Source organism: Anser cygnoides, chromosome 3 (genome assembly GCF_040182565.1).
Source record: "Anser cygnoides isolate HZ-2024a breed goose chromosome 3, Taihu_goose_T2T_genome, whole genome shotgun sequence".
NCBI classification, from domain to species: Eukaryota; Metazoa; Chordata; class Aves; order Anseriformes; family Anatidae; genus Anser; species Anser cygnoides.
Genome location: NC_089875.1, coordinates 47365175 through 47390727, shown reverse-complemented (window position 1 = coordinate 47390727; position 25553 = coordinate 47365175). Strand labels below are relative to the sequence as shown.

At 39.7% G+C, this 25553-nt stretch overlaps 1 protein-coding gene across 3 annotated transcripts in view; it reads right to left on the bottom strand.

Moving 5' to 3' along the window:
* RPS6KA2 (ribosomal protein S6 kinase A2) overlaps positions 1 to 25553 on the bottom strand; it is a 298921-nt gene that overhangs the window by 20468 nt on the left and 252900 nt on the right. For all 3 annotated transcript variants that reach the window (XM_066994128.1, XM_048067792.2, XM_013186790.3), the window contains 4 exons: positions 21452 to 21516; positions 12888 to 12990; positions 8914 to 9044; positions 7012 to 7137 (listed from right to left, as the gene is read on the bottom strand). In XM_066994128.1, coding sequence (XP_066850229.1) covers positions 7012 to 7137; positions 8914 to 9044; positions 12888 to 12990; positions 21452 to 21516 — 425 coding nt within the window. The remainder of the gene's footprint in view (positions 1 to 7011; positions 7138 to 8913; positions 9045 to 12887; positions 12991 to 21451; positions 21517 to 25553) is intronic.

The following is a 25553-nucleotide window of genomic DNA, read 5'->3' as shown; positions in this document are numbered from 1 at the left end:
AATAGCCGAGTGGGAAAGGCTCTGCACAATTTTAGCCGGCTCTGCACAGCCCTAGCACACGCCTGTGGATCAGACTGATCAGTTTCCAGTCCGCCAGATGACTGCAGTGCTACTCCCACCTTCTTTTACAAAAACCTTCAGGGACGAAAACCAGCGTATCATATTCAGATACTACAAAAGGGGAAAATTATTACATCAATATGGAAGACAAATACAAGAAACAGTTTAAACAGCCCCAAAAGAGAAACAGGGCCGCAAAGGACCAAATGCTGTCCAAAACGCTTAGGTATTTGGCAAGCAAGCCAGAGAAAAGAAACATGATATTACTCAGCTGTAGGAAAACTGCTGCCTGATCTTAGGTCTCAGAGAAGATCCAGTTAGGACTGAGAAATATCATCATCTCGCATTCTTCAAAAGCTCAGCAACGCCAAGGAGAGAGGCACTGCGAGCTTTGTGAGCAAATGGAAAGCAGGCTGCAGTAATCCTTAAGCCAGAGGGAACGCACAGCCACTGCATATCTAAGATTTGCTCTGAAGTTTAAGAGGTGGCCTGCCCACATTTCTGTGCCTCTATCTGTCTCCTCTGCTTGTTTGTTAAGACTTAAAGAACACCTTGATCCCAGTTAGACAAATGTCAACAGTCAGCAATGGTGCTTGCTGCTACAAACAATGTGGTGCTTGTAAAAGTGCTCAAGGCTCTCCTGGCTCTCTGCCCTGCCTTTTTCCAAGTCTTTCAAGCAGAGACCAGCACTCTGCACTGGTCCATCCTTTCTGAAGTTGCAGCTGCAGAGTCCTGCCTATTGAAGACGTGCCCCTCTGAAGAGCTGATTTGTGGTGACTGTACCTGTGAGAAATCTCAGCATGCCCAAATGAAACCAATAGGTAAGTGAGGATGAATGAAGTTCGGCAGGCGTTTGGCTAAACCCAAATCTTACGAAATGAGGACATTATAAAATATGCTTCATTGCCTCTTGCTATGGTGAGTGAAATTGTACACAGCAACATCCAGCATGTAAGACCCTTTAATAAAGTTACTCAAAGTGGGACAGCCAAGGAAGCCTTTGAAATACCCTCACATATATAAAGACCCTCACAGACAGCTTTCTCCACTGCACTTCTTTTTTATTTCAACCATTTTACTGCAATCAGTTTTCTCTCTCCATCGTACCTGGAGGATGCCAGGCTATGCTCTTTGTAAGCACTCTTCCTGTACCCACCATGGTTTCCCAATTATATTTAAGGGCTTTCCATGTTAGTTCTCTGAAGAGTGTTAGATGAACAGCTCTCTGGAAAACAACCCTATGCAAATCCAAAACATCGCAGAAATTTGTGCCTAAATCTGCTCTGAAACCTGTATGTCCTACATGGCACCCTACATCCAGCTGAGTCTGTTGCCACTCTACAAGCTTAAGCATCCTTCAGACACTGAAAAGAATCTTTCACTGAAGTGTCTTAATAATAGGATTTCATGAATCCTGGCTTAATATACCAAACTTAATGGGAGAATGTGGTAAATGTTCTCTCTAGTTTATCAAGGTAAGGAAGGGTCTTGTCATTCTGACCCTGCATTTTGTAAGGCTACATCTCCACTAATGACAGGTCTGACTTCTGTGCATTGAGAGGGAAGATGCCTTGGTCATCCTCTTGAAGAGTCTGTTTTACCAACAGGTCTCATGACCAGACTTTTTCCTGAAACTCCCTTTTTTTTAGCTTCAAGACATTTTGTCTTGTCTTGCTGTCTTTAGCAGCTGAATTGTTGTCATCCATAATTTATATCACCTTAAAGATATTTATAGATTTTGATCACATCCCATTGGACTCGTCTGTTTTATATCATATAAATTTGTAACTGTCTTGATAGAAATGGCTTTGCAATTATTGCATATTGTCTGCTATTCATTTTTCAGATTTTCTCTAATTTGTTTATAATCGATCTTAAACCAAAAATACCAAAATAGCACCATCTTTACCTTTTTTGTTGTCATTCATGCTTTCTCCATTCAGCACTAATCTCCTGACATAACCATAATATAGGTTATGGGGAAAATGTTGTAGAGCCAACTATATAGTCAAGCATATCTACCCACACCAACCAACCAAAACCAAGCAAACTGAAATCATGAACATCAATAGAAGGGCACCATGAAGTTGAAAGAAATTATGAAACAACTCTGGTATTCATACAGCATTTGGTGACTGTCACTCACTGCTATTATCACATAAATAGATGTATATAGCAAGTGTAATTACACATGCCTGCTAAAAACAGCTCTCAGGAGTTGCTGACTTCTCTTTATTGATAGCATGTTGACATCACTTTTCCACTGTTATAGCATTTTTATAGCTCATTAAAATGCACCTTCTCCCCAGTCTGCACATCCCAAAACACAGGGAGATAGATGTACTTTCACTGCTCAGCAATTACCAGAATTATATACGAACTCTAGGATTTACTAGGTCTCCAGCATAAACTAACCTGTATCCCAGAGGCAGACACAGACTGCAAAATTTAGCTTTGCTCACAGCTGGGGAACATTTGGAGACAAATAGTTGGTTAGTACATTACAGAGATAGGAAAAAAGTCATGAAATTCACACGTGCTTCGAGATCCAAATTCCACTGTAGTATTGGCATCTGCAAAATTGATCTTGTCATTTGGGACTATCTCTACCATATGCTTTTCCTCCTCAGCGGAGAGAGAAGTGCATACCCTGCCCTTTTATCCAGACATTTGCCCTGTCTCTAACAGCATGTGAAGAGTAAAGATCTGTAAGATTTAACCATGTAGGTAGTCTTTTGACCTGGAAAAGAAAGTACTTGGCATCAAATTGTTGAAGCTGGCCCCTATCCACCTCTGCATTGTTTGGGGCAGACAACATATTGGGGGTAAAATAGGCCATAGCAGCAGCAGTTTTTATTTTGGCTATTATTTTCCAGTATTCTCTCCTTGTGGGGGGAGAAGTCAATCTAAATCCAGCTTGAAAGCTTCACTAGAAGTAGGGATCCAAGCTTGAAACCAGTGCAATGATTCTAAGTAAAGAAAAAAATTATTCTGGAATGCACTAATTGCATCAAATCTCTGGCAGATTTTGAAAAATCTGATTCACCAAAATCTCTAGCATTTCCTTTGTTTTCCGAAAGAGAGCTCTTAATCTGTTTAGGCTTCCATCGCAGACTTTTTTTCCATCCACAGAAATCCCTCCCATCTGCTCTAGCATCAGTCTCTTAATTAATTGACTTATTTTCTTTAGATACTCATGCGGTTGAAATAGTTTGATCTGATTTTCCTTTGCTTCTGATCTTGCTGTTACAGTTGCACCCATTTGATGCTTGTGAATGTGATCGACACTGCCAGTTCCCTTTGTTACTAAAAATCATTATGCCTGGTTTAGTCAGGATGATCAAAATTCTAGCAGAAGAATCTGAAACACATTAGAGGTCCATCAGAGGAGAAATACTTCCCTTCCTCACCCCCCAAGTGTTCTTCTTTACACCAGAGTCTTATAAAACATTCAGAAGAATGAACAGTATACTTGTATTTCATAACTTTATACTTTCTTTCACTTGAGAATGGGATGGAAAAAAAGCCAGAGAGTAAAATTTTTAAAGTGCCTCAGGGTATGTACATGCAGTAGAATATAATGGAAAGATTTTCTAAGCCCCAATCTACCTGCACGGACCCAGACAGGTTCCTACTACTTTTAGGGTAGACTCAGTTTGCAGGAAATATAGCTGCCTGTAAGCTTTTCCAGTGCATGGCATTGATATGCTCACAGTAGTTTAGATGTGTTAAGTCTCAATTCTTAAATATTGGATTTAGAAGCCTGAGGGCAGTTCTAAAATAGACATAGATTTTATTATTAGCATTTCGTTCTTACAAATGACATGAAAGGAAAGGGGAGAAGTTGGAAGAAAAATCTGTTCTGAAAGTTGAGACTGGATTTACAAAGGTAGCTGGGTGCCCAAAGGTGCAGAGAGGTGTCTGCAGGGATTTCCAAAAGCCTCTCAGTGAATGATATGCCATATCTCACTGAACACTGAAAAGAATTAAATTACAGTTCTGTTCAAGTGTTTTTATCATGCCAGCAAAGAAGCTCTTTGCACTGCTAAACATCTAATTAGCTCTATAAGATGGCCTCCAATTAGTTGCAGATGGCCAGCAAAAGCAAAAAGGATGAAATGTTTCTGACAAATACATGCTGCTTCTGGATTAAGAAAGGTTTTGCTTTTCTGTGTGGATTTTCTGGCAGTAGCTCTGACTCAAGTTACTCTGGCTCAGTACCCTGCTGTCTCAGTGTGGCACTACGCAGCGATAGTAAATAAGGCCTGGTGAGTGGCATTCTCCATGGAGGGATTATTTAACCGGTGACATTACGCACTTCTTCCTGCGGTGATGCCACCACGTCATTTCCTGAACTCCTTCATCATTGCCAGCGTCCCCTGGGGAGAAGGGATGATGCTCTCTGACGTGTCGACAGTCACTGCTAACGAGAGAGCTTTTAATGAGCTGGTACCAGACAAATGGGGAAGCTGCCTATCATACAAACTATCGCTGTAGATATATTTTCCTGTGACTGTTATATATTAGGGAGCATGGAGAAAATTATACTTACTGAAAGATATCAAAAGAGTCTAATTACAGTGATTTCTATAGAGAAAGTTAAAGGATGCGTGTCAAAAGGGACTGATATGTAATTATGATAATGCCAGTTGCAACTCCTGCGCTATCTAATTACTTGAAATGGGTGGCATTGTGCAGTCATTATGAAAGTGAGCTACTTTGATAGCAAAATGATATAATCTTGATATCAAATAGAGATAAAAATGAAAGGATAATAAAATTAGTATATTTGTATGAATAATAATCAAACAGGCAGCAGTCAATGTGCAAACAGAAAACCACCAACCGTCTCCAAGCCCAAATCTGTGCTACACTTCTGACTCACTCTGCGTCAGAAACGGAGGTGCTGTGTGTGTTGGTAGTCAAACTGGTAGTCAAAATCAAAAACTACTGGCATGACAAGAAAAGAGTAGTGAGAAGTGGAGGGAGAAAAGAATAAAAAGAGAAAAGATTAATAGAAATGGAAAAGAGCATAAACCTAGCAATCGAAGGGCTAACCTCTCCTGGGCCTGGCTTTGGGTTTCTCCACGTGTTGAGTTTGCTCTAGATTCTTTAAGGTACTCCAAACCCACAACCACTGAGTAGGTGCTGGACCAGTTTGGATTGAGGCACTTTTGACATCTTTGAGGATAGAGGTCTTTGTATTTTGGCTTTGTGCTGTATTTGTATTACACTGATAAAGCCGTCAGCAGTACTTGATATGCATAAAATAGTAAAATTATTAGTTTAATTTAACTCACATTTTTTCCACCACAGATGTCATTTAATTGCACAGAATCCATACCTACTATAGCCTAATGACATCTGTTTACAAATGAACTGGTCACCGGAAAACTCATTTTTCCATTCATTAAAAATGAAAATCCTAGCATGTTCATACACAAGCCCATGGACCTGCTGGTAGGTCTCTGCTCCTAATTATGGTATAGCCTAGAAAAATAATCTGTCATTTGAACAATGACATCAACAAATTGTCAATTGTTAACAGTTCCCAGAATTTTGTGGGCACCGCTTGGAGAAAACAAAACTTTCAAGGGCTTTAATGGACAATGCACTATCTTCAGTTTTGTCATGGAAAAAAAGACTGAATAAAAAGTTTAATATTATTTTATTGAATACCTGAGGCTCACTTATCTCATGGACTGCAATTTGGATCACTTTAAACTCTCATCTCCTTATTTAAAAGCACAGACACAATTTCATTTAAAAACTAAGTTTGCATATTTTACTACAATTTTTAAAATACAAAAAAACAGAAAGGCAGTTGACTACAATACTTCATTTACTGCAATGCTGCTAAATATATTTCTCTGTGTACTGATTTCAAGGAACTACTTTTTGTCTTATGCTCATTTAAGCAATCTGTTCCCATGAGATCACGCAGAATGAAAGGATCTGACTTAATTGTCTGTGTCTTTCCAAATTCATTATTCTAATTCCTCATTTAATCCAAGCTTGCCTCTTTCTGGTACAAGAACAAAATCCCTAAATATGTTTCTAGCATATGAGTGTTTTAATTAGTACTCCTTTCTCCCAAAGAAAATTCGGTGTTTGGAACTTTTCCTCTGAGATGTAACCTCATGATCACTTGCTACATACACTAGACTTTTCTGCCCTCTGTAAAAGCTGCACACTATTAACCAACAGCACTTAACGGAGGTTGTAATTTAGCCCAATGACTGTGACCTTCCAAAGCAGTTCTGCTGGAGAGCCATTATTTCCTATCAGAACAGATTCCCTCCTACATATATCCTTGCAGCTTCCTGGCTGCTGGCTGCTGTGACATATAGTATTGCTTGACCAGCTCTGAAGTTCACTGATTTGTCTTTAATATCCAACTAATTTCCACTGAATTTACATTTTGAATCTCCACTGAAGCTTGTGTTTTGCTCCTTTGTGTAGCATGCTGGTGCTGAATGTCAAGAAGACAAAAGGAAATCTAATTATTTGAAGGTGACTACATTTTTCACTGGCATATCTCTCTTATTACAAAAAGAACTGCAAGAACTAAACTTAAGAAGAACAAAATTCTATTTTGCAATCAAATGGCAATCAATTTTGCAATCATTTTATATGTTATTTTGTTTATTTATGATGATTCAATGTAGGATCTGTTAAAAATCATATCTAGAAGGCAAAGAACGTGGCTGGAATGATTAGTAGGGTTTCCATGCTAGACTGTAAAGGATTTTTCCATTTTACTTGATGAGATTTAGGTGTGAGAAATAACATAAGACTTACCATTAACCCCCTCATCTTTTGAAAGAAAAAAAACCACAAGCAACACTGAGAAGAAATAAGCCAACTAAATATCCGCTGACCACGCTGCTGCCCAGGCAGACAGAGCAATGTCAAACCACATTTCTGGCACCTGCCGGAAGGATTTCTTACCTTCACTGCAAACTCTGTTTCTGTTGCTTTATGAACACATCTCTTGCACACTGAATAGGAGCCAATTCCTATGTCCTCCTTGATCTCATATCCATCTGTAAAGTGAATATTGTTCCCATGTAATTGCTACAGAGAAAGACAAAATAAGGGAGTCAGGACATGGCTATGTAAACACATGGACTAGCCTAGTCTTTAGGAAGTGCTTGATCTCATCTTCTCCACAGAAATCTCCTGTCTTGGCTGGTTTTCTAAGTCCAGATTAAGTAAATAAATAAATAAATAAATAAATAAATCCAAAGCACTTTACCTAAGCAAGTGTATCCCAGCCCTTTTTACCTCTTTTCAGTCTGTAAGATGGAGTTGCTCATGTAGAAGTAATGGCAAAAAAGCAGTGATTTTCTAAACTATTCATGGAATGCAGACAACCACTTCCTATTAGAAATTCACAGGGAACTATGGGCCCAAATCTCTTGGCAAACCCACAATTCTTGACAATACGAATTTGTTTCTAATTAAAAAATACTTTGAAAACTAATTTCTAACTGAAGGGCCAGACAACATAAACAGCTAAGAGCTTCACAGCTTTCAAAACAGATACACCTCATATGGGTTGTATCTCCAGTCCAATGGGAGTCTTGTTAAGAATATGTTTTACTATGATTTCAGTGTGAGAGAAAAATTATCATATTAAGTCAGCATAACTTAAGAAAATATTTTTCTAGTGAAAATAAATAGGAAATGCTTTAAAACTTCTTATTTTATTATTGAGAGGTATAAAATGAATTATGGCACCACTAGTTCATATGCCCTTTCGAATGCATTTGGGCCGGTGGATTGGTTAGGTGGTGATGGCTTCCCAAAGCCCAAATCTGAGGCCTTGCTGTAAACTCCCTTCCAGGACTCAAAAAATGACCAGCAGCTCTACAAATCCTCTAGGATCTTCTCTCTGAAAATGTATGCTCCTTAGTAAAGCTCAGAACCTTCTAAGACATGTAACCTTGAAAGACATGCACATGTTAAATTCAATACATTTTTACACACAAACAAAAAATCTGGGATGTAATTGCTTGGTTAACAATTCACTTAGTAGTGCATAAGAGAATCTTTAAGAATAAACTATAAATTATTAAAACAAGCATGAAAACTGATCCCACAGACAGGGACTCTCCCCTTGAAGCAAAGTACCTCTCACTGTGGGTAAGGGGGGGAAAAAAATTTTCCTTGTGGGAAAATTTGCTGCCCTTTTAAGCACTGCAGTTCCTCTCCTGTTTCACTGTTCCTCTGATCTATTGAGCCATTTGTAGCAATTTATTTCTGGTTTACACTAATGGGAAATTACAATAACTGGAGAGCATGTCATAGGGGAATGACAACAAGAAACCAAGTGTCTGGCAATTGTTCTTCCCCCATCAAGACACTCTGGGTTATGTGAGTACAACCAGGCTCTTGTGCAATCACAACAGGAGCAGAGTGGCGTTTTACACCCAGAAGCTTGGGCTCCATGTGTGTGGGAGCCTACAGGAGTCGTTCACTAAGCCCCTCTGCCAGCACGGACTGTATCACACAGTTCAAGACAAAACTATTGAGAATGACATCATTCACTGAAAAAAGAGCACTCCGTCACCTGCCCTGCATGCACAACTGGAATAGTACTTCAGCTATTCAGAAGTGCATTTCTTTTGAGCTGTGATAAGGTGTGATCACTATTTCATTTATAGGACAGTGGAGAACGTGAATATAAAGGTAAAAGCCTTTGGAAAAAAATATCTCATTTTCCATCTCCTACATGCTGTGTGGAAACAGATGAGGGTTGGGTAGCTGTGAAATCCTGAGGCAGTTTAAATACAAATTACACATATGTATCTACCCACCAAATGCAAAGTTTAACATCAGCATCTGTACCTGCACAATTGGATGAACAGTGATTTTGTGCACATCTTGCTGTGCAGGCTCCTGTACCAAGTTAGAGGCAACAAAGCTGAACCCTCTGAAAAGATGATGAGCATTGGCACTTGGAGGAACACCTGGGGAATCTGTAGAAGGAAGAAAATGACTTCATGAGCTGCACAAAGGATTAGAAAGTAATGGAACAGCACCTGCAATAGACAAAGTCACCCCTGCCAGTCATCAGCAGACTGCTGAACTGGTAGACACGCATGAATCCAATTCACCTCCATAATCAAAACTTTGATACGCCTTCTCTGTCCCTTTTCTCTGGATCTGAACAATGCAGGGATATTATCTGCAAGGATCTTGGATACAGAGGTTTTGTTGTGCTTTTTTTTTTTTTTTCCACAGTGTCTGTCCTTTCCAGTAGGAAGCACTGCCTGTGCCAGGACTATGCACAGAGAGAGAAGGGACAGGACAGTGAGGGGAAGACGGATGACTCTAGGCAGTGCACCCCTTTGGCTTAGCAGAAGCTCTTCAGGGAGTGGAAAAAAGCTGTGGGATGCTTTATCTGTCCTTTGTGGCACACTTTGACTACAGAAATTACAAAAGCTAGCGTAATGTGGTGTAGTGTGTGGGAGAGAAGAATGCAAAAGAGAAAAGACGTGAAGCAGGTGTAAAAGCACGATGCTCCAGCAGTGGTGGTTTGCAGTCTCACGAGGGTCTTTCTGGAGCAGCTTTAGGAGCTGGGACCTACTCTAGGGAAGAGGCTGGCTGGCTTGTCCTCAGGTGAAAAAACTATCTGGGGGTGTTTTAACTAACCTCCCCCCTTAGCAGAGGAATGTCTGAAGTTCAAAGAGCCCTGAATTGTTCTGCCGCTGGAATGAAACAACCAGAGAACAGTCCCTCTTTTCTATGCCACCACTGACTGAGAGAAACATCCCACCAAAGTAAGAAGAGAAGAGGTGCGCTTCACTTAAAACTCTGAAATGCTTTGAAGAAATCTTTCTCCCCAGTGTATGTTCTGTCCTGGGCATTTCCTTAAGCAGTAAGAGCACCACTACAAACCATTTCTGGGTAGCTGGCTGGGTGTTTTGAAACATATGCTGTGCAAATTTGCTCATCTTCTAGTTGTTCTTTTCCCCACTCTCCTTTGTATTTCCTCCAATGCAACATGTGATTTACCATGATGAGGTTTAGTCCTTCTGAAGCCATAATACGGTAAAAATAAATTATCTGCCCAGAAATAAACAAAACTGAGACTGCAGCTAATTCTACATCTCATTAAAAAGTCTCCTCAGCTTTAACTGGAGTCAGAAAAAAGCACAGCAAATCTGACCTCACTCCAAAGCATGTGAAAAAGCTATGTGTTTTTTGGTAAAATGATGCAGGCTATTTGTTTATCTCAGTGTGCTGATGCGTACTGCCCTTGCAAATACATGGATGAATCACACCAGAACTCTTGCATCACTGGGTACTTCTCACAATGGCAAATATACTACAGCAATTTTCCAAGAGAGATTAATTAAGGGAAAAAAATATTTGCTTTGAAAAAGGAATTTTAATATCTGAACACTCCTGATTTTTAGAAAAGCTGTGATCCAGCTCTAAACCACAAATGTTAGGTCATCTTTATTTAAAATAACTGTTCCTTCATAATTTCCTGCTAATCTCTTTATCAAACACTGTAAAAGAGCTACTGATTAGTTGGTGTTCAATATAAAATATTCATCACCATTGACTGATATGCCCATCATATGAACTAAATGTTAAAACACTAGTGTTAAATACAAAACTGTTTTTAAATCATGTTAACTAACTGTGATAGTTATGAACTATAATTTTCACAGTCTTAATAAATCCAGAATCACTTCATATATCTGAATTAGAGCCACGTGCAAACACCAATCTCATATAACGGTTACCTTCCTAACTGTGAAAGCCATAATGCTTTGTCCCACTTGAGCATCTCACATGACACGATTTATAAAGGGTTCATAAATCTTAAGTAATTTACATCAATATGCTTCACTAGGGTTAGTAAACATTATTTTCTTATTTGCAGAAGAGGAGATTTAGATACCTGAGGTGCAATCTTACATACTTTTTCTCATCAGTAAAGCCAGCCTAATATGTCTTGCTGGTTATGGAACACTGCCCCATCACTTAACATAGCACAGCCATTTGTGGACTGAACTCTAAGTTGGATCACCACAATGTCTTGATTTGATCCTTCTTCAAATCACCGCTTATAACCTGGATCACTTCTGTTTCCTGCTCCCTGTTAGGCTCAGGTATAGATAGCTGAGTCAACATAAATGAAATGTTGGTGCACAACGGTGGACTTCAGAAACCAGAGGCCAGAAAAAACACCTCCAACTCAGATGAATCTCTGAGAAAAGTTAATGTGAAACTATACCCATATCGATGAACTGTCAATATCAGAAACTGCATCTTTGGCATCCTCAGAGGAGAGCTTAGGAATTTGCAGAAAGCTGTTTCAACCTCCAGGCCAAAGAAAGCTTTCTGTGATAGAGCAAACTACAAGACTAGCAAGGTACTGGATCCAGAACTTTGACATAAACCTGACTCCAGGCAATAGAGTTCATTCATAAAGACAGACTTTGTGTGTCTGTGCCTCTCCTTGGTAATATACATGTGCTGCCAATCTGCAAGGGCTTTTCTATTGCTCTGGAAGTGTACAGGAACTCACAATTACACCCATTTGGAAATTATAGGGTTTGGTTCTCAGGCCACTTTCCATAACAGCATGAAGCAGAAGCCATGGCAGTCCATCCCCCTACTCCAGCCCCCACCCCAAGACAAACCTTCTCAGTCAGTGTTTTGCACAAGATACCAAACTGAATGAGGCAATAGCAAGAACACATACAGTGTAAAATATAATGCTGGACATCACCACATGCATGAAGTACAAGGGTTTTTATGGCAGCACAATGGATGATGTGTGAATTTCCAAAACAATCCAAACTCTTAGCTTTTCTCTGAGACTTTCCAGGGAAGCGGCCTACACTTTTCTCGAGATCAGACTAACTTTCACTCTTCATTATTTTAGAGAAATGGGCATATGGGTCCTCTGAGATCTGAACTAAAGCTAAAGTCAGAGGTGTAAAATATATTTGCCTTGTTTCCAAATAACCAGAGTATAACCTCTTTTTCTTTTTTTTTTTTTTTATATAGCTTGTGTAAGACTGCACATCCTCACCAAACAAACAAACAAACAAACAAAAACAGAACCCCAAATCAAAACACCCTAGGAACCAAGACTAGAATCCACGTCTAGCAAGAGGCAGTGTTATAACTGGGATTACCCTTCTGAGGTTACTGATATTCTTGTTTTGATATTTTGTGCAACAACCAAGATATACTGCACAAAAAGTGATATACTTGTTAGAAAATTGAAATTATAAGAGCAACATCCTCACTGCAAGAATTTTCTAAATATTGTAGACCAAATTCCCTTTCGGCATAGCTCCACTGATCTGAGAACTTGGTGATTCTCCATTAATGTTAACCATGTATTAACTTCCAACAGTCCACAGTCTATGTCATTTCACAATTAAAGATAACATCTATGGAATATGTATTTAAATACTACCTTGCAGAGATTCAAGGTTCTTTGAAATTGAGGTAATTTAAAACAGTTGAGGTAATTTATAACAGATAAATTCAGATAACATAAGCAACAACAATAGAAATAAAATAGCAAATCAACTATTAGTTTTACTGTAAAAAATGCAGACATTAATGTCTGCAATGTGAAGATGGTAATGTGGTAATGTGAAGTTGGTGAAATGTTTTATGAACTTCTTTTCTTAGAAATGCAAACTTTTTGCTCTTTGCTTCCTGCTGAACATTGCAAAATCCAGCAATCCTATGGGTGATAAGACTTTTTGACTCAGTTGGAATAGGGAGGAAGAGGATGGCTGAATCACTAAAAAGATCAGTCACCCATGTGCCATTGCACTAACCTGTGGGGGTCCGAGATGTGAACTCTGGATCAAAATGAAAGGTGTCTTCTGGCCGTCCCACTGCAGGCTTGAAAGGTGGCTTGATTTCTTTCCTGTATAGTTTCTACAAGAAGAACAGACCACAGTCAGCAATGTAACAACAAACTCTGTACCTTCAGTACCCACATATAGGCTCCCCTTTGTTTATCATGTTCTTTGTCATCTCAGTGCCATCCTTGCAAGACTGACAAAGAAGATGATAAAGCCACAGCTCTGGCTCTTGCCTGACTGGTAGGCTTAAAATCTGTGCCCTGGGTGGTCCCTGCAGTTTTTACTTACTAGAACCTGGAATAAAAACACAGATATTTCTGGTTGAACATGGACTGACAGAATATTCTGGCTGGGGCATCTGAAAATTCATTGATCTTATGGGCAGGGCTGGCACATGCAATGAAATGCACCAATGCACCAATGGTGCACAATGCACCAAGAAACTGCACGTGGGTGAGTTCAGCATCACAGCAATAACGAGCACAAAGAACGGCTAGGAAGTGGTGACTGCTTTAGCATTTATTAGCATTTATTATTTGTCAAGAACGAGCAATATGTTGGGTGCTCTGCCAGATGGAGCTGAGCAACAGGCTTGGAGCTCACAACCTAAACAAGCAATTTGTTCTTTTGGCATATCTGGTGAAATGGTTTACAGATGAGGATTAGAAGAATTTCCCATCAAAACACAGTGGGAAGAAAGCACTGCAGATGGGTATGAAATCATTGTTAAAGGCCTAAATGTGCTTGCGAAGAGGAGGAAAAACAAGGAAAAAGCTGCGGAAGAGGGGAGTGTGTACAACAGGTAAGAACTGCAAGGTGAGTGAGGGGCACGTACGGGAGCATGTAAGTAACAGTCACCATATATGCATGGCAATATTCTGCCTTCATTACCAGGGATTTTCTGTCCTCTTTACTCATGCTTAGCAATGGTTTAGAAATTGCTTCACTGTGCTCCTTTGCAAGCTTTCACACACACACACGTGCACGCACTCTGAGAGATGAATAAACCGAGGCTCAGTATGTCTGGATCTGACCTGAAGCCTACAGAGGTTAATGGAAAGAGTCCTATTGATTTCAGCAATATTTGCATCATCTCTGCTCGAACTGGCAAAACCTGAACACCATGCTCATGGCAGCGTGGGGGACAGAGCTCACATTTGACTCCCTGCCCCACGTTTCCATCCCTAGGCTGTGCTCTCTTTCTAGCAATGCTTTTGTTCTCGGATTTCAAAGAGCTGAATTAGTTGCCACAGACAGCCCCCAATAATTAACATGTCTAAGCAAAAATACGACATTTCTTTTGAACTTTTAGGTCACGAAATTGCTAGAGAGCAATTTTATGACTGCTTGCAATATGTATTTTCAGGTTAACTCTTAAAATAACTTCATAATGGGCTGATTTTTCAGAATATTTAATGGAGATTAATACATGCTTGTCCAGCTCTTTGCATACAGGAAGAGTCTTTTAACTCTGTTTTTTTTTTTTTTTTTTTTTTTTTTGTGGTGAATTAACTTCTATAATATAAAGCATGTGGTCAAACCTAAGATATATATACATCAACATAATTTAAACTTCATTTTGCATAGATTAATGGTTCTTGAGGCAGGACATTCTGCAGCATAGAATTAGCATTAGCATAAAGCAGATGTTTGCGGCTGAATTATGATTCCTTGGAAAAGTGGAATGGTGAGGCTGGAAAAGACTCTGCAATAATTAATGGCTATTTCACCATAAAAAAAAGTTCCTGCTTGCGTAAAACTGCTCCGTATCTTCTGAGAGAAAAAGAGATGAATAATTGCAGTGAGCCACAATGGAAAGCCAGTCTTCCAAATAATTAAAAGCCAGTTGCAATCTTAAGCAGGAAGTGTCACTCATCAACTGAAAAGTATCAACCTAGTAATTAACATATACGTTTTTCTGTCTGCACAGAGCTTTAAAGGAGCACTCAGCACCTACTGAGGGTCTCTCTGTTGCTAGGAAGTCACCTTGCGAAAGCTATTTGCTTCCAGCTTCCCTTTATTTGTCTTAATTCACAACTGCAGTCCTTTTACTGCAGAAAGCAATATGGTCACACACACGCTTCCTTTTGGAATTAAACGTACCCCTCATCCTGTGAGGTCCAAAAATTGGAAAACGTTTTACAACTGTACATCACTCGTGAACTGCACTCGCTCTTGATTATCGTAACCATATTCTCCCTGGCCTCTCAATTCTGCACCCCCCATCTGCAGTTTCTTAAGTGCTGCTGGATCTACATTTGTGTTTTGAATCCCTAACCCACATCCTACACTACCAAGGAGGGATTTGAGGTTCATCATGACTCACAAGCCACCTAAAGATGTGTAATCACAAATCCGCTTGTTGGGAGGGGATGGAAACAAAGAAGTTTCTTGTGTGGGAGAAAGGAACCTCCTCTGAGTGTAAACTGGACGACACCCTTTTCCATTTCCTTTTCTACTTGCAATAAAAATTGTTTCTGGTGTTTCTGACCAGACAATTAGGAACTGCAAAAGGTAAACTGCCTAAAACATTTTTCCCAGGCTCTTGAATCAGGTAGCTAGATGAAATCACTGAGGAACAAGAAAGAGCAGAGCAGTATCATCTGTGGGCTTTGCCACCCCACACTTGCTGCACTGTCCTGAGAGAACCACTACAACCAAAGCCAATTCTATGAAGCAAACTAAACCGCAATGCAGAGTTAAATGTGAAGGCTTGCTACAGGCAGAGCACATCTTCCTTTAAATGTCCCGTATCTTGTCTGCTCCAATATGCAATGTGACAGAAACTGACCTAAGAAAACAGGAAGAATCACAGCTATTGTCTTTCATGTGATCAGAGAACAAATCTCTTGGAGGGCTTGAGATCCTTCTGGACTTTCCAGGAATATTTCTCATTTTACATGAAATGTATTAACTTACTATCTCTTACTATGCTCCCAAAATTATTCAGGGCTGATGGACCACATTAATCTCTTCCCACATAAACCAACCAGAGTGGCAAATGACATAGCAAGATAACTCTGAAATCTTTGAACAGTTTGGTGTCAATCTGTGACAGTTAGAATTGGGTGCCTCCTGCTCTGAAGATGTTTTTCATTGTAGCTTGGTGAAGCCAATGTCTGGCTGCTGCCAAAAGCCCACATGCTTTCTCTGCTTGCATTGTGCCTGCACTGGCATTCATTTGACATTGTTGTGTACCAGGATTTTCACAGAATTATCTTTCTACTGGCATAGCTTGCTGAACTTCTTCGTCACAGCATCAGACAAGAACCAGAGATGGTGTAAAAATGGAGATAGGAGGCTGCTGGTGTGCACAGTGGTACGGTACCATGCTCTTGGTGCCACTGTAATTTCAGTTTAGCTGGACAGTAAAATAACATCCTCCTTCCCTTATGTGCACTGTGACTCCTCTGAGTCACCTACACCTCTCTGACAGGACTCTTATGCTGTCCTTTCTGGCTGAACTCTCACAGTCCCCTTTGGGACCATTTGTAAGCGTGCATCAAGGGAAATGTACTGCAGCCCCCAGGCCAGGCTCAGAGCAGGGACCACAGACAAGAACATGGGTTGCAATCTCCACGTGGTGCTCTGGCAGCTCAGCAAATGCTGAAGCAATGTGAACTGAAACGTTTCTCTTTTGCTAAGTCAACATGTGAATATGTAAAATACAGGAGTAAAAAAATCTTTCAAATTGAATTTATCTTCAGAACCTTGCAACCCACAATAAAACACGATATTTCAACATCCTTTCTGATTTGTGGGTAAAGAAAAAAAAATCAAAATAACTAATTTTCTTCTAGGTCCCGATGTTGCCAGATCCTTAATATGAGCTTCATCTGAACACACTTCATCAGCTGGGAATACAGGTAATACACCAAGAAGACTGGTAACCAAATGCTGGACATGTGTCTGTCCCTTGCTATTTATAAGCAGTTAATTTACCATTATCTTTAAAAAAAATGCAGTCCTGAATAATCCATAGAAACGAATGCCTGTATACGTGCCTGGAAAATGTCAAAACCCCCAAAACAATAAAAACCACCCCCACCCCCATTAAAAAAAAAAAAATAAATAAGAAAAAGGTTTAATTTAGTCGAAATCTATTTAGTCATTTCCTCAATGGTTTCTTTAATGAAAATTGAATTACTACTTAGACACCTTCCAGAAACTGAAAGATGCTACCCTCCACAGTGACGCATTCATAGTGTGAGAATAAACTCCCTTGATACATACACCTGTCACGGAAAACCTAATAAGCAGACAAAAGGATAAACTACCTCCTAAAATGTTTGTCCTCTTCTAGATTAATGGCACAATGTTATTGCCTACAAATGACAGAGGAGCTAGCAGAATTCAGACCTTGGGATCAACTTTTGCTGTTTGCAAAATCTGCAATTAAATAATTCACAATTCCAGATCAGTTTGATCTCTGATTAATATTGGAGGAAATAGAACTCATGTCCGCTTTCTTCTCACTCCTTCCCAGCTGTATTTGACAGTTCATTTTCTAGGATGTCAGTTGCTCCAGTTCCAATTTAGCCTGTCATCTAAATAAAAACCACTGCTTTAGTCCCAGTCCTCTGCCTGCAGTCTGCAAAAACAGATTTAATTTTTTATTTTCAGAGAAAAGCCAGAAATTCTTTAAGCATGACCTGGAAAGAAGAAACAGAAGTACAAATACCAAGAGCCAGGCTGTGCTTTCTAAGATCCACTGACTGAAATTATCTGAGGTCAACCCAGTTGGGGCCTGCCTGTCTTAGGGAGGAAAGGGGTACATATGTAGTAAGCAGGTAAAACTTGGAAGGAGCTGTGCACCTAATCTTCTTGGGAATCACAGCCTTGATCATGAAAGACAGTTCATTCGTTTAACACAGTATCTACCCAGTTTGCATCACGGTGCCTACTAAATGCCTTAGAGCAGTAAGACTGATATTTGCAGAAACCTTCGTCTATTTTTGACCCTGTAAAGTGAGGACTTAGGGTTTTGTTACTGGGTGACAATAGCTGTGAAAACAAGACTCATACAGAGATTAGCTCATGACAGTTTAAATTTTGGCATAAATACTCTATATTAGACTGTCCCCAGTTCATTTAGTGCTACCTACAAAACACAAACTACATCTGGACTGAAAGGCAGCACCCCAGAGTATGGGAATGGAGCAAAGATATTGTGGGAAAGGACTGGAGGAGGATGGTTTTCTCTAGCCACATTCATGTTTTCCAGGCTTGTACCTATTGTTTCTGCCGTACTTGGCATGAGCATCTGCAGCATCATAACAATACTCTTCACACTGTATGTCATTTCCACTGCATTCACTGCCTTCATCTGAACCAGACACTGTGTCTGGCTGTGTCTGTTTGAAGACAGTGAGAGATGGGAAAAAAGTGGGAAATGACTGCCTCAACAGGTAAACATTTCAGTGATAGAGACAATAACCAAGCCTGAATCCAAAACCCAAGGGAACAACTCTGACAGTAGATGAAGATCTGATTTATACATTTCTGTCTGCATTTCTAATGATTTCATCACCATGATGTCTAGACATCACACATAACTTGGAAACAAGCAACTAGCTCTCATTTCTGTTTTGAAACTCTTTTTTTAAACTGAGATGAAGCAGCTTGGTGCTCTGTTCCTGGTTACCATGTCACTCGTATTGTAGGAAAAAGTTTGCTTTAAAAAAGGACCTCTTTTGCATCAGGTTTCTAGAAGACAATAACCCATTCTGACCCTTCATAATTTCTGATAGAGAATCATTTTACTTCAGCCTCTGAAAGTTCCTACACTGCCGATTGCAGCAGTCCTATCATACCTGTCAAGGTAGCTTAGCTCTCCATGAGAGCTTGCCTCCTTGCTCACGGAGGCCTTTATATTACCAAAGCATAAAATAAATCAACATTAATATCCTGCCTCATCAATGTTGTTGTTTATTGATTTTTATATACACAATGGAAGAACAAAATGAGGGCACTGGGGACTCTTTTTCTGCAACAACAGAGAGATCAGGACTAAACACCTGTGCATGATCCATTTTTTCTCTCTGACCTTCTTTCCACAGAGAATGTGCTAACAATTGGCTCGATCATCATCATAACACAAAGTCCTGGCTTCAGCTCAAGGTTGGGGTGGCTCACACCTCTCTGAAATGCATATGTTACTGCTGCTGTAACTAGATAAACCTCACAAGATCTCCATGAGTGATAGTGAAATTAGGATTAAATGAGGAAATAGATTATAAAGATGATAGCTGATCTGTGTAATAATGATCCATCTGTCTCCAAGAGAGTACAATAATGTTGGATTAAAATGAGTCTTTACAGCTACATTTTACAGCAAAGTTACAGGGTTAGATAAGTCATCACAGGGTGGTTAAATACACCTCCATCTCTGGCTCCAAGTCACGTTTAAGCACACCTACTCTCTTCATGGTATATATTTCCCTAACCTCTCCACAAGAACTTTTTCAAACGATGACGGACTATACAATGGACCTTGCTGAACACGTTTTCAAGATGCAGAGCCTCATTTCTCCATAATGAGTTACTGAGCTGCTCCACAAGCAAATAGAAAAGGAGAAACCGTCACCATTTCAGTGGTCCCAGCTGAATTAAGATTTATGCACCTAACCCGTATTTATTTAATTGCAAAGCTGAGGATCATGGAAATATCAGAGGAACACAGACAATAATAACCTGCAAGGTTAATAATAATCTGCAGGGTTGACTATTTTTAAAAATACCCTTAAAGCTGATGCAACATGCCCCTTAATATTTTTGTAAATGTAAAGTCTTTAAACGGTATCTTATGATTAGTAAGAAGCAGAAGGAAAAAAAAATCTAGACTCCAGAACATATATAATAGGACTAAAAATCAGTGGGACCATAAAGAAAATTCTCAAACTCCACTTTTGTTGATCATCTTGTAGCATGCTTATGAGTCATGCCAACTCTTCAACATGCAGCACAAAGTAGATTCATGAATTTTTCCAAAATAAATGATTCTGTGTGCCTTTTAAAAGCCACTTGGGCACCACAAAATGTGCTTTCACAGAGGTATTAGCTTTATTGTAAAGCCCTGGGCAGTGTTTCGAGAATGGCTGTGGGACAGATTCATACTGTTTTATTAGAATTTATGGTAACAATTGCATTAGCAAGAACAGTGACCTGTTACATTGGCATTCAGGAGTAAATTCAGATCAAATATGAAAAAGATGTAACAACACCATAACATAGGTCAGACAAAATTAAACTAGAAAATTCTAGTGGATGGGGAAAACAGGAGCTCTGATGCATTGGCAGGTGCCCAGATAGAGAACAAACATTGTTTGCCTCCAAGTTTGTCAAAAAATACCAATTTGAACAAATATGGTACTGAAAAAGTGAGGTTTAACCTGTTGCAAGTCTGAATCAAGTACTTAGCTAAACTCTACTGCCAGCTTTATGAGCTGTCACTGATAGCAATAAAATAAATCCTTGTTTACCACTATACGAATCATGTCTGACATGTCTTATTAGAACCATGTTATATTTGATAAAATGTTTGCTGTTCCAGTTTTGAGTGCCGATGTTAAATTAATGACTCACCTTAATAAAACATCAACCACTTGTAAAAGGAGTTGCTATTTCCTGTTCTGGCTGGCTGACTTGTATACCCAGTGATGCAAAATCACTGTTCTGAAAATCCACCTGTGTTGTACTTTTCTGTTGAACCCACCACAGCGGAAGAGCCAGATCCTGTCCTATAGTCACTTAGAAGGCGCCAACAAAGCTGCTTTGTTGGAGGACTTACAACACCAGCCAGTCCCAGTGGCACCATGCTGTGTTTCAGCGAAGGGTGAACCTGGAAGTCTTGGGGCTTCTAGGAGCTACATGGGCAGATATGTGCAACAGTGGACCTGGGGCTACTCTGAATAGTTTCAAGAGAGAAAAGAATTCCTGGAAGTCCCTGACGCTGGGAAGAATAAAACTAGCATTTAGTCCAGCTTGCCAGAGCTAACGAGAAGGGACAACTATTTCGGTATGGAACATAAAAGCAGAAGGATGGAGAGACCTAAAGCATCAGACAGCTTCCCTTTGGAGTATCTTTTTCAAACTCAGCCCTTTGGCTCTGTGTTCCTTTGCAATCGAAACATGAAATATTACAGGAATTCCTTTATTTAAAACTGATCGTTTTCACTCCGATCCAGCTTCCACAATCAATGCATCATGTTTATTAGAGTTGAATGTGGAAATTACTCTGCAGAACACTGCAAATAGCCTCAGGTAGTACTGTGATTAGCCAGCCCATCAGACAGAACAGAGACAAGCAGTCAGAGAAAACTGACAATTGCAGAAAACAGATTTCTATTTCTTTCATTTTGTGGTATGAGAACAAATGTTTATATGTATGCCAGAGACATAGGTACCCACTTAAAAGGCTCTAGATCCTGGTTCTTCTATATTAGAGATCACTTAATCTCTTTTCTAAACATGGCAGTTGGTCTTCAAAAATTTAGCTAAGAAAAATTAAAAAATTAAAATGCTGCTCCACTTACATTCCAGTCTATAGTAACAAAGAAAGGGTGACGCTTAATTTCTTCCACTCCATCGAATCCAGCACCTGACAAGAAAATGAAAGAATCAAAATAAAGTCATGCTTAGTAAAGTGCTACATGACACGTCTTCTCCAGCTTTCCTCCCCATCCTTCTTTTCTTCTGACAAGCCAGTATCACCATCTAAAATTTTCTTCTATTCAAGAAAGCCTGAACAGTACAACTGCCACAACCATACAAACAACCATAAATACAGAGAATGGCACCTCGTTAATGGATATTTGAGGGCTGAAGGTTTTTCCTTTTCCTTTAAGCGAGGCTGGTGTCAAGGCTGCTCTCTTCAAGCTTCAGATGAGACTCGGGATTTCAGCTGCAGCAGAGCACAAGCACCAGCAAGGCCAGGAGGGGCCCCAAAACATCCCAAAGCTCCAGCAAGGCTACTGCTGCCTCTTGCCACCAACAGGAGATCCCCTGCCTGCACTGATTAGCAAACCTTCTCTAATCACCCATTCTCTGCAGGCAGGAAAAAACGCATTACTAATAAGTTCAGACTCAGAATATCAAAAGGCTCCAAATGATTTCAGGCAAGTCAGGTTTTTAGGTTCCCCCTTCTCAAACACCATATTCAAATTCGCACGAGTACCAAAATTATCACTCTCACTGGTATCTTTCCTTCACTGGTAGTACTGTTAAACTTCTCTTACATTACTCTATTGGAAATTTAAGGAAACTCCTCTGAGATCTGGTAATGAATCTAATCTAAAAAGATTGCTTTTTTTTTCTTCCCTTAGTTGAATTTACATGCTTCAATGCCATTGCAAAAACTAACAGGTGCTCAGTAATAATTAAACAACTGTCAGAGATGACTTAGCGTTCCATTTTGGAGGAGTTGATCTGACTTTATTAATAGCGATTTTCATTTTTTCAGAAGGAGAAATAACATCTGGAAGCAAAGGCTTCACATTGCAAATTTGGAACCAGTTCCTGAAAGGTACCCAGCACTTCTTTACAAGGATGCTTAACATCCTCGATTCCCAAAAGGACTCAGGATTAATAAGCATCTTGCAAAAGGCACCTCAGAGGACTCAGCTTTTTAAATGCAATAGTTGTACTTCCTGAGGATCAGCATTACAAGCAGTTTAGAAAGGTCTTGTCAACTCAAGCTTTTGTAAAATGTGACATCCGCTCTCCTTGTGTACAAGACATTACTGATGTTTGCCAAAATGCACTGATCAGGAACAGCTTCCTACAGTCTGCTTAACGTTCACTGATGAATGGATATGAAAAGCAAACACTTTGTGAACATAACATACCGGATTATGTCAGGCCTGCTGCATAATAACTCACAAGTAATGCTGGTCTGATTACTTCCCCATCCTGGTAATGTTATAGCATAGACAAACGTAAGAGATGCACATGAGGATAAACATCCTAGCTTGGTATACAATATTACGTGCTCTGAGGTGACCCTCCTCCCCAGCCAGGAGTGAGGTCCTTGGGTTATAATGGACAGTTCTAGGAAAATACACCGTGAAATGAAATCTTAGAGAAAAGAGGACAAAAAAGAGAACATCATTATGTAGCTGTATAAATCTGTTGTAGACCTGCAGTGTTAATGTGGAATGTAGTTAATTCCCTCACCTAGAAAAGGGTGTATCTTTTAGAGCTAGGAAAAATCAGAGAAGTGCAACAACAAAGGGTATGACCTGGAACCAGATGACTGAGGAGGGTATATGACAGAGATCTGAAAAGTCATGATTATTTGGAAAGGGAGGGGGAGGAGAGTTAGGGATTAAACATTCCACATCTTTTTCTGTATGAGAATTTATGTCAGTAAATGATGCTAATAGGAATCAGGTTCAGAGCAATCTGGAGGTCCTTCTTCAGAAAGCAACCAGTTATGCGACGTGTGGAATTACTTGAAAAAGAGGACACGGAGGCAAAATACTTATATAGGTTCAGGGGAAGACCAAAAAAGTACGTGGAAAAGAAATCTGCTAAAGATTACTTCATTGACAAACCACAAGAGGTTCAGGAAAACCCTTGTTTGACCTTAAAGCAGGTGGAGACTGGAAGAGAATTTGTGTGAAGTATCACATATGCTTACCCTATTCTTGCTCTTCCCAGGATAGTTGTTTATGACTTCTAGGTATTGGACAAGAAAATACTAAGACTTAGATAGCAATAAGACTTGTTTTATTTCTTTCTTAGCATAGTTTTTCCATGCACAGTCTAAAGTCTGTACTAGATACCCCTGAAAGATTCATTCTAATTTCAGCAATGCCAACAGAAAAATGAAACCAGCACAGCTACTCTGAAAAGAATCACATTAAATAACTCTTCAGAGAAGAAATATCTGTGAAAAATGTCTTGTGTTCAGTGGTGGTGATTGGAAACTTTGTAATGTGCAGTGGCTGTTCTTTGCTAAATGAGGATGAAACCCAAGTGCCAAACCGATTTCAAAGGACTAGGATAAATGCTACAGACACTCTACATTACTGGTAGCATTCCTTAGGCTGAGGATAACTGCTGATGCATTCAGTCTTCTCTGCTCTGCTTCCTACCCCGCTGCTTTACTTTTCTCTGTCTTGTAGGCTTACGGATAGATCGTTGTGTGATGGGAATGATTGCCCTTTTTCAGATGATATACTATTTGAAACAAACACTTTTTTGCTACTGTTTTTGTTCCTTCTTTTCTGCAAAAATGCAGAAATCAGAACCAAGGAAAAATCCCACCCGTAGCTACTTCTATTTGTGGAGGACTAAAGTGTGCAGTAAGGAATGTAGCATGCATTTGACATGGGTATTTGTTTGAAAAATTAGCATTTCCCACTTGGGGCCACCTCGGAGCTCTGGCACAGAAAGAACACGTTGTTGGGAATGTCATGGCTTGACTCCATCTCTGGCTAGCTTAATGTACTAAAGAGATTTAGGATGGTAATAGCCTAATTTTGCAAAGAACGAAGGATTCTAATTCACAGCAGCTGATTTTACATCACCGAGAGGATTCAGTCCTTCCTGTAGTTTTTATTCCCTGATTTTCCCTGCGGTGAGGCCTGATTGTGTAGCCCACAGCTCCCTCTTGGCCCCTGTGCTCTGGCTGCTGGCAATGGCTTGTGACTGGGTCCCCTCCAAAAAGAGAAGAAGGAAGTGGCCTGAGGGCATGTTCAGGGACATCTCTGGGAGCCCCCAGGGGCCACCCTGACCTTGTGTGGAAATCAAAGTGAGAAGTTAGAGCGTTAGGTACTTACGGTGCAGCCTCTCTGGATTTGCTGTGTGTGTTCTACACACAGATGAATGTGGCCATTCATCTACCTTCTACAAATCTAGAGTGGTACTGGAAAGAGATGTGCTCTCACAGAGAAAAGAAGCCCAGAGGAGGTCCCATCTGGACTGTCCTACTTCATGGGGGTGGACAGTTCTCAAAATAGAGTTGAGGACTGAGCAGACCACTGAAGTGCAGCACATGGCTCCAAGACTGTACACCTGCTGCCTTCCTCTAGTTTTCTACTTGCCTTTTTTTTCTTTCTTTTAACTTCACCTTAACTACAATTTTGTAACCAGACGTCTCTGAAGAATAATCTGCACAATCAAGCCTATTGCCGGCAAGTGTTTCTACATGCCGTGCAGTCCCACAAGGGTCCAAGATGATAAATAATGCTTGTGGATCTAATTGCCAGCTTAAACACATTATGGAGTGCATATAGATTTATATAAAAGTAGTCTCATGTTAATAAGCAAAAACTTCATTATATAAGATTGTTTTATGACTGTAATAAAAGTGTCTGCATGCAGTAATGCATGTTTTATTTATAATTGTTTTTGATTGTTGAATCATTATGGACAACATGAGCCCTGAAATACACTAAGGGGAAAAGAGACCTATGAAAGTTTATTATTTGAATATTCAAAATGAGTAGAAGGGTTTTACAGAATTTTAATTTCAAGGAATAAAATTTTAGCGACTACATTTTCACGATCAGGGCCACACATTTTGAAATTCATTCTAAGGCTTACAAAAATGGTACACAATCACTCTGATGAAAGAGAAATTTGTTTTTAAAGCTTGTTGTCTCATAAAACTGAAAAATAAAGCTTTCTATG